This window comes from Acipenser ruthenus, chromosome 56 (assembly GCF_902713425.1).
Source record: "Acipenser ruthenus chromosome 56, fAciRut3.2 maternal haplotype, whole genome shotgun sequence".
Lineage (NCBI taxonomy): Eukaryota > Metazoa > Chordata > Actinopteri > Acipenseriformes > Acipenseridae > Acipenser > Acipenser ruthenus.
The window spans coordinates 6,170,954-6,180,953 of NC_081244.1; the positions used below are offsets into that span (position 1 = coordinate 6,170,954).

Sequence of the window (10,000 nt, forward strand, 5' to 3'; positions counted from 1 at the left end):
CAGTAGCAGGAGAAGAGATTTTCAATAGAAATTGTAAAGCACAGAGAGGTCTGGTAAAGCATAGGGAAGCATTGTAAAGCACAGAGAGGTCTGGTAAAGCATAGGGAAGCATTGTAAAGCACAGAGAGGTCTGGTAAAGCATAGGGAAGCACTGTAAAGCACAGAGAGGTCTGGTAAAGCATAGGGAAGCATTGTAAAGCACAGAGAGGTCTGGTAAAGCATAGGGAAGCATTGTAAAGCACAGAGGGCTGGATCGCATCAATATCAGGGTCTAGTGCTGTATATTATAAAGACATTTCAGAGGACTGGATCGCATCAATATCAGGATCTAGTGCTGTATATTATAAAGACATTTCAGGGGGCTGGATCGCATCAATATCAGGGTCTAGTGCTGTATATTATAAAGACATTTCAGAGGGCTGGATCGCATCACTATCAGGGTCTAGCGCTGTATATTATAAAGACATTTCAGAGGGCTGGATCGCATCAATATCAGGGTCTAGCGCTGTATATTATGAAGACATTTCAGAGGGCTGGATCGCATCAATATCAGGGTCTAGTGCTGTATATTATAAAGACATTTCAGAGGGCTGGATCGCACCAATATCAGGGTCTAGTGCTGTATATTATAAAGACATTTCAGAGGGCTGGATCACATCAATATCAGGGTCTAGTGCTGTATATTATAAAGACATTTCAGAGGGCTGGATCACATCAATATCAGGGTCTAGCGCTGTATATTATAAAGACATTTCAGAGGGCTGGATCGCATCAATATCAGGGTCTAGCGCTGTATATTATAAAGACATTTCAGAGGGCTGGATCGCATCAATATCAGGGTCTAGTGCTGTATATTATAAAGACATTTCAGAGGGCTGGATTGCATCAATATCAGGGTCTAGCGCTATATATTATAAAGACATTTCAGAGGGCTGGATCACATCAATATCAGGGTCTAGCGCTGTATATTATAAAGACATTTCAGAGGGCTGGATCACATCAATATCAGGGTCTAGTGCTATATATTATAAAGACATTTCAGAGGGCTGGATCGCATCAATATCAGGGTCTAGTGCTATATATTATAAAGACATTTCAGAGGGCTGGATCGCATCAATATCAGGGTCTAGTGCTATATATTATAAAGACATTTCAGAGGGCTGGATCGCATCAATATCAGGGTCTAGTGCTGTATATTATAAAGACATTTCAGAGGGCTGGATCGCATCAATATCAGGGTCTAGCGCTGTATATTATAAAGACATTTCAGAGGGCTGGATCACATCAATATCAGGGTCTAGTGCTGTATATTATAAAGACATTTCAGAGGGCTGGATCGCATCAATATCAGGGTCTAGCGCTGTATATTATAAAGACATTTCAGAGGGCTGGATCACATCAATATCAGGGTCTAGCGCTGTATATTATAAAGACATTTCAGAGGGCTGGATCGCATCAATATCAGGGTCTAGCGCTGTATATTATAAAGACATTTCAGAGGGCTGGATCACATCAATATCAGGGTCTAGCGCTGTATATTATAAAGACATTTGACAAGCTCTATTTGCAGTGCTGTGCTGCTAATTCCTGGAGCAGTTCAGTTAATCCTCTGTCTACCTCCTAGTCATCTTGTCTGCTACCAGCTTTAGCAGATTAAATTATTTTACACAGATGGTGGATGCTATTCATAGACCTGTTAAAAAAAAACACTGAAATAAATCATTATGATGGCACCACTTCTGGAAATATTAATATTGCAGGGATGGTTTTACTGTGAGTTTAATAATCAGACACACCTGAGCTTGTTAGCTAGACACACTGGGGGCTGATCAAGCTGGTAGTAAAACCTGGAATGGATCACACTGCTGTGCAATAGGAGTCTGATTCCCATCCCTACACTCAGTGAATCGCTAGACACCTGCACTTTTTAATTCACAATTTTTTTTCTATAGCTGGTTACAGTGACAGTAATAAGATCCCCATTGCTTAGCAGTTTGATCCGGTCCTGTTTTTTTACTATGTTTAATAAGACACACCCAATCTAGTTCTAATGCCAGCTAATGGTTTCACTGGTCACACTGGGGTTACAATGAGATTTTTTTCAAACGCTTCTGTACAGTAATCAAACTATGCCCCCCCGTCGCCCCCCCGCTCCCTCACTCTAATAATGTGTCGACACTTTGTTACTTCTATGTCTGGCAGCAGTGTGGAGTAGCGGTCAGGGCTCTGGACTCTTGACCGGAGGGTCGTGGGTTCAATCCCTGGTGGGGGGACACTGCTGCCTGTACCCTTGAGCAAGGTACTTTACCTAGATTGCTCCAGTAAAAACCCAACTGTATAAATGGGGAATTGTATGTAAAAATAATGTGATATCTTGTAACAATTGTAAGTCGCCCTGGATAAGGGTGTCTGCTAAGAAATAAATAATAATAATAATAATATGTCTGCTGCAGGTGTATTTAAATGAACCCTTTAAAAGATAGAGAACAGAGTGGGGCTCATGCATATTCGCAAATATGCGTAATTTGCATGTATACATATTCATGAGACTGTTCACTCCCTGCAGGCAAGATAGGTTTGGGTGGGCAGCATAAGCAAGCAAACTCATGACTATTGCAAAACTTATGAATACTAAAGAAAGGCAGTATGGTACAAATTTCTTTCTAGCCCGTAGACTGACAACGAATATTTTAAGTACGACAGTAAAAATGCGACAGCGCCGGAGAAGAGAAAAATTCCCTTCCAGTCGGATTTTAAACGCTGCAGTTAAATGCCGATAAAACATCGCTATTCATCAATACAATACAAACTATACATACCTCTATTACGATACATTATGTAAAGAGAGCATCGCGGGCAGCAGTGTGGAATAGTGGTTAGGGCTCTGGACTCTTAACCGGAGGGTCGTGGGTTCAATCCCAGGTGGGGGACACTGCTGCTGTACCCTTGAGCAAGGTACTTTACCTAGATTGCTCCAGTAAAAACCCAACTGTATAAATGGGGAATTGTATGTAAAAATGTGATATCTGTATAATGTATAATGTGAAATAATGTGATATCTTGTAACAATTCTAAGTCGCCCTGGATAAGGGCGTCTGCTAAGAAATAAATAATAATAATAAATAATCATTCATCGATGCACAGTGAATCGGTCCAGCCCCAGCTGTAACTGCATTTTCCAGCATGCCTCATCACCTGCAGCAAGGGTGAGGGATGCTGGGAGCTGTAGTTCTTTGGCTCCACTCGTGCTGTGATCTCGCAACACAAAGCCCCCCCCCCTCGCTGGAGACTCACCGCAAAGAGCCTCAGCACGTTGGCCACCATGATGGACACGGAGCTGGCCGAAGCCCCGATGACCCCCGCGACCCTCTCGGGCTTGCGGATGAGGGGGTGCTCCCCGTTGGAGCAGCGCACGTCGGACATGTCTTTCTGGATGAGGGCCTGGACGAAGCTGAGGGACTGCTCCAGGGCGTAGGTGTCCCGGGAGCAGGTGTCCAGGATTCGCACCCCCAGCGTGATGTTGGGCAGCAGCTCGGGGTCGCTGTTGATCTGGTCCAGAGCGTACAGCATGGCCTCCAAGCGATGGATCCCCTTTTCTTTCTTCACCTCCCCGCAGGGTAGCCCGGCCGGACCCCTGGCGTGCACGGGGAACAGCCCCCCCAGAGTGATATCCCCCTCGATTTTGATGGCGTGCGTTTGGGTCGCCGACGATGCTTGCCCTGACCACACCCCCACCAGACAGAGGAGGCGGAGCCACAGGGCGTGACAGCCGTAGTAGCTCCTCCCCCACACTGACCTGTGCTGCTGCTGGCGGTATTGTGACATCACCATTGTGGTTGTCGTGGAGACTCGATTGGTTGTTTTTTTTTTAAGGGTTTTTTTTTCTCACCTTCTGTAAGAGGAAGCTGCAAAAGGAGAATATGAAAAGGGTTATTGATCCTGTCAGTGTTTTAAACCAGGACTATGAAACAACGGCTAGATCTGAGCAGATCACAATCAAATAAGAATTAGTCACCATTTTAACCTGTTTAACTGACAAAAATCCTTTCACTTTTGGAGGCCTGACATGAGTTCAGCAGACAGGTGGCAGGCTTGAGGCATGGAGACCAAACTGCTCCCTCCCTCTCTCACCCCCCTAAGAGAAAGGGGGCTCCCTCCAGTCCAGGGCAGGCTTGAGGCATGGAGACTGAACTGCTCCCTCCCTCCCTCCCTCTCCCCTAAGAGAAAGGGTGCTCCCTCCAGTCCAGGGCAGGCTTGAGGCATGGAGACCAAACTGCTCCCTCCCTCTCTCACCCCCCTAAGAGAAAGGGGGCTCCCTCCAGTCCAGGGCAGGCTTGAGGCATGGAGACTGAACTGCTCCCTCCCTCCCTCAGCCCCCTAAGAGAAAGGGGGCTCCCTCCAGTCAAGGGCAGGCTTGAGGCACGGAGACCGAACTGCTCCCTCCCTCCCTCAGCCCCCTAAGAGAAAGGTGGCTCCCTCCAGTCCAGGGCAGGCTTGAGGCACGGAGACTGAACTGCTCCCTCCCTCCCTCAGCCCCCTAAGAGAAAGGGTGCTCCCTCCAGTCCAGGGCAGGCTTGAGGCACGGAGACTGAACTGCTCCCTCCCTCCCTCAGCCCCCTAAGAGAAAGGGTGCTCCCTCCAGTCCAGGGCAGGCTTGAGGCACGGAGACCGAACTGCTCCCTCCCTCACCCCCCCAAAAGAAAGGTGGCTCCCTCCAGTCCAGGGCAGGCTTGAGGCATGGAGACCAAACTGCTCCCTCCCTCCCTCAGCCCCCTAAGAGAAAGGGGGCTCCCTCCAGTCCAGGGCAGGCTTGAGGCATGGAGACCGAATTGCTCCCTCCCTCCCTCAGCCCCCTAAGAGAAAGGGGGCTCCCTCCAGTCCAGGGCAGGCTTGAGGCACGGAGACTGAACTGCTCCCTCCAAACAGAATCTTTCTTTCTTTCTTTCTTCCTTTCTTTCTTAGTCTCCACTGCAGCTAGCTGCGTGTACCATTTGCTAAGCACTGCAATATGTTACAATCCTATAAATAAACCATTAGTAACACATGAACTAAAGGTGCGTCACGCTTGTTATCAGCCCACTGAACTGAATATCATTGAAGAAATGTGCTTGTAGTAAGAAAAAGACAAACAGTTCGACATTCAAGCCCCTAATAGTATTACTAGGCGTTTATTTCAAATGCGATTTAAAAAATGCTACTGGGCCCAATTCATAGCTTAAACGCATTAGTTATTTTGGTGTGAAGGAGCAGTTCAGTCTCCATGCCTCAAGCCTGCCCTGGACTGGAGGGAGCAGCCTTTCTCTTAGGGGGGTGAGGGAGGGAACAGTTTGGTGCATCTGTTATTGATAGATTCCTGTGATCAGTGAACTGTTGTCTGATCACACACACTGTTTTTCTTAACTCTCTCTCTCTCTCTGTCTCTCTCTCTCTCTCTCTCTCTCTCTCTCTCTCTCTCTCTCTCTCTTGTCACATTTTTCCATTTTTGTTAGGTATATGGAAAAACTCCAAAGCGATGTGCAAGTCAATATGTTAACAAGGGAACATTATATAGAATGAACTCCCTCAGCTTCATAGAGTCCAATGAAAGCTGCTGAATAATGTTCCCTTGTTAACATATTGAATCGCACACCCTCTATATAGAATGAACTCACTCAGCTTCATAGAGTCCAATGAAAGCTGCTGAATAATGTTCCCTTAACATATTGAATTCCACCCCCTCTGTATAGAATGAACTCCCTCAGCTTCATAGAGTCCAATGAAAGCTGCTGAATAATGTTCCCTTGTTAACATATTGAATTGCACACCCTCTATATAGAATGAACTCCCTCAGCTTCATAGAGTCCAATGAAAGCTGCTGAATAATGTTCTCTTGTTAACATATTGAATCACACACCCTCTATATAGAATGAACTCCCTCAGCTTCATAGAGTCCAATGAAAGCTGCTGAATAATGTTCCCTTGTTAACATATTGAATTGCACACCCTCTATATAGAATGAACTCCCTCAGCTTCATAGAGTCCAATGAAAGCTGCTGAATAATGTTCCCTTGTTAACATATCGAATCACACACCCTCTATATAGAATGAACTCCCTCAGCTTCATAGAGTCCAATGAAAGCTGCTGAATAATGTTCTCTTGTTAACATATTGAATCACACACCCTCTATATAGAATGAACTCCCTCAGCTTCATAGAGTCCAATGAAAGCTGCTGAATAATGTTCCCTTGTTAACATATTGAATTGCACACCCTCTATATAGAATGAACTCACTCAGCTTCATAGAGTCCAATGAAAGCTGCTGAATAATGTTCCCTTGTTAACATATTGAATCACACACCCTCTATATAGAATGAACTCCCTCAGCTTCATAGAGTCCAATGAAAGCTGCTGAATAATGTTCCCTTGTTAACATATTGAATTTGGAGTTTTTCATAAGCTGACTAGTTTATTCTTTGATGTTAAAAAAAAGATTAAATTATGTTCATATTATTTGTTTTAAGGTCGTTTTTGTATGTTGACAGATTGCAACCTCGACTGCGCCTCCGTCCCTCTGAAACGATTCACGGGACGAACGCTGCTTATGTTATCGGATAATTGAAACTTCACTAAGTCCCACAGAAAGCCCTGAAAATCCAGCTAGCTAGTAAGAAAGCCTTTGTTTCCCTAACCCTAACCCTCGATTAGAATTTGCTACAGCAGCTCCTTTAGTGCCAATTGAGAAGCGTATTATAAAAGCTGTTGAAACACGTTTCAGAATCATTCTCTGCCCGCCCCGGATTCGCGTACAGACTCCAGCCTGCAGTACAATCCGTAGAAGCCAAGGCACCGTCCACTGGTCCCTTCGTTAATTTGAGTTAATTGACAGGTGTGAAGTGTTTCACTCTCGCTCAAATCAAGGTCGTTTATAACCGCAATAAACATGTTTAATTTTTTTCAACACAGATTTTGTCGTTTAAGCTAAAACAGTCTAGACGAGTGTTTATTCAGAGATACCCGGGTATGCGTAATAATTAGAAATTAAAGTATACATACCTAAAACAAAATCCATCTTCAACTCTCTTTTCTGGTCACTCGAGTTTTAAAATCGTCACAACAGCGTCTGATAAACTGTACACCGTTCCCATAGATCACATGCCACACGTTTTCATAATGATAGTGAAAGATAAAATAAATCAAATATGTGTCACAATAATATCTATATAAATGAACTTATTAAAAATAACGAAGAAATTGCAAGGAAAAATAAATAGTACCACACGTTGATATTTTTTTATAGCAGAAATTCAGAGTCTGTCGTTGGTATGTGTGTGTTACTCTCTCTCTCTCTCTCTCTCTCTCTCTCTCTCTCTCTCTCTCTCTCTCTCTCTCTCTCTCTCTCTGTCTCTCTCCCTCTTTCTCCCTCTCTATCTCCCTCTCCCTCTCTCTCCCCCTCTCTCTCCCTCCCTCTCTCTCTCTCCCTCTCTATCTCCCTCCCTCTCCCTCTCTCTCTCCCTCTCTATCTCCCTCTCCCTCTCTCTCTCCCTCTCTATCTCCCTCTCCCTCTCTCTCCCCCTCTCTCCCTCCCCCTCTCTCTCCCTCCTTCCACCTCCCTCCCTCTCCCTCCTTCCTTCTCTCTCTCCCTCCCTCTCCCTCTCTCTCTTTCTTTCTCTCTCTCCCTCTCTCTCTCCCTCCTTCTACCTCCCTCCCTCTTTCTCTGTCTCTCTCCCTCCCACTCCCTCTCTCTCTCCCTCTCCCTCTCCCTCCCTCTCTCCCCCCTCTACCTATCTCTCCCTCTCCCTCTCCCTCTCTCTCTCCCTCCCCACTCCATCTCCCTATCTCTCTCCCTCCCTCCCTCTCTCTCTCCCTCTCCCTATCTCTCCCTCTCTCTCCCTCTTTCTCTCTCTCTCCCTCCCTCTCCCTCTCTCTCCCTATCTCTCTCTCTCTCTCTCCTCGCGTTTTACTGCATTGATTTTAAAAAACAAACATTAAAAAGCAGGTATGTTTTGCGACGCTCCCTTACCCGCACACGCATTCGAATAAAAAAATGAGTTCCACCCCACTACGTTCTACTCGTTTTTTTTTTATTATCATTATTTGAAATCCACTTCTCTATATTAAAAAAAAAAAAAACAGCGTATGAAGCGAATTGCCTAAAGCGTTTGTTCTGTTTTGTTTTAAAAGTGGAGTGAAGCGTGAACTGACGTATCTATTCATCTCATATCTTAACTGTGTGTGGGTGGGTGTACGTTTAATGGAATGACTCTAAGCGTTTCATTGGCTCTTTTATGATATATTAAAATTGCATAAACCACGAGAGTTAAGTCTATCTTGAGTGGTAATTTTCTGAAGAGAGTCGTTTCCAGCATAAGGTTCAGTTCGATACCCCCGAGGGACGGGCAAGAGCCGGGTTCAATTAGAAATTTAGATAACGTACAATACAGGAGAATAAAGGAAACTATATTGATCAATAAACGCAATACCGCGATGCCTGAAGGTTTGAATAGAAAAGAATAGCAGATCGTTACGTCATTAACTATGTGTAGTAAATGACGTCACAAACGCATTGGTAGATTTCAATAGAAATAAGCGAGTCTGGTTGCCATGGCATCAAATGCCCAGACTGTTTTCAAACACACAACGTATTTTTACTGTCAATTTACCTAAATATTGACATTTTTTTAAAAATTACAGTTAAATTGTTACTTGTTTGTGTAAAATATATATAAAAAATATTTAATACGGAAATATACACTAGAATTCATCAGCAAATAGTTTTATTAAATCCATATTAAGGTACATTTATCGTAAACGTTCGGTTTTTACTGTGTACACCTTTTTTTGTCCGAAACGTCACCTTATCACGAAATAATAAATAAATAAAAATAAAAAAAAAAGTTACAGGGACCGTAAATTAATTAAAATTTGAATGCGCATCTTTTAATATGATCCTCTGAATTTCCTCTGTCTAATTGGTTTGGGACGCGGTTTCTCGTCGTTCAACGCGGGAGAGGCGCGTCTGTATTTCAGCACCAAGGACAGCGACTCTGCTGAAAGCCATATTATTATTATTATTATTATTATTTAGCAGACGCCTTTATCCAAGGCGACTTACAGAGACTAGGGTGTGTGAACTATGCATCAGCTGCAGAGTCTCTTACAACTACGTCTCACCCGAAAGACGGAGCACAAGGAGGTGAAGTGACTTGCTCAGAGTCACACAAGGAGTCAGTGGTTGAGGTGGGATTTGAACCGGGGACCTCCTGGTTACAAGCCCTTTCCTTTAACCACTGGACCACACAGCCTTGATTTCCATTTAAACTCTGACATGCTTGAACAGCCCTCTGGTGGAGCATCGCATCTCATCCTGCACGCCCCCCCCCCCCCCCCACCCCCGTCCAGTTTCTGCGAGAAAACGGGACGTCACAAGAAAGGTGGATCTTTGAAAATATTTACGTGACGCGTCTGCCACTGCAAGGACAGGCACGGGGGCTTGGGGTTGTGTGAGAAGATGCAACCCTATCATTATCTGTCAAATCAGACCCCGCTTGCGAGAGCTATTAAATATAAATGCGCGTTGATATAATGAATGCTGTTATAGATGTTCAAACGCTTGTGTGGTTTTTGTGTGGTTTTGGTTGATTACCTAACTGTTGTCTGCTGGGTTTAAAAAAAAAAAACAAAAAAAAAAAACCTATTTTTTTAATTATTTAATACGCAGTTGTTTTTATAATATAGTGTTTTTTTTACTTTGTTAGAATTAATGTGTCTCCTGCTGAACATAACTGCAAATGTACTCAGATCAATACAGTTGAAAAGTCCATTGTTAATTGTTGCTGTTAATTAGTCACAGCCTGCTAAATAATTAACGTCCGCTGTCTTGGTGCATGCTATTTAAAATGCCAGTCTTGAGCGTTTAAATATTATTACTTCGCGATTTAGTTTATGTTGCAAACGATGCTGAATGTTAAAATTCAGCGGATTAGGTCGGATTTGATTTTAGGGAGTTGGCACCATCTAGCG

The 10,000-nt window shown here is 44.0% G+C and overlaps 1 protein-coding gene across 4 annotated transcripts in view; it reads right to left on the reverse strand.

The window, feature by feature from the left end:
- Positions 1 to 7,368, reverse strand: part of LOC117404384 (metabotropic glutamate receptor 6) — a 20,099-nt gene extending 12,731 nt beyond the window's left edge. For 3 of the 4 annotated variants that reach the window (XM_059017500.1, XM_059017498.1, XM_059017499.1), the window contains exons 1-2: positions 7,034 to 7,368; positions 3,295 to 3,905 (exon numbers count right to left, since the gene is read on the reverse strand). In XM_059017500.1, the coding sequence (XP_058873483.1) occupies positions 3,295 to 3,831 (537 nt within the window). In that variant the 5' untranslated portion in view covers positions 3,832 to 3,905; positions 7,034 to 7,368. Of the gene's footprint in view, positions 1 to 2,819; positions 3,107 to 3,294; positions 3,906 to 7,033 lie in introns of those variants that run through there. The other variant, XM_059017502.1, reaches the window with a different exon arrangement.
- Positions 7,369 to 10,000: the final 2,632 nt, after the last annotated feature.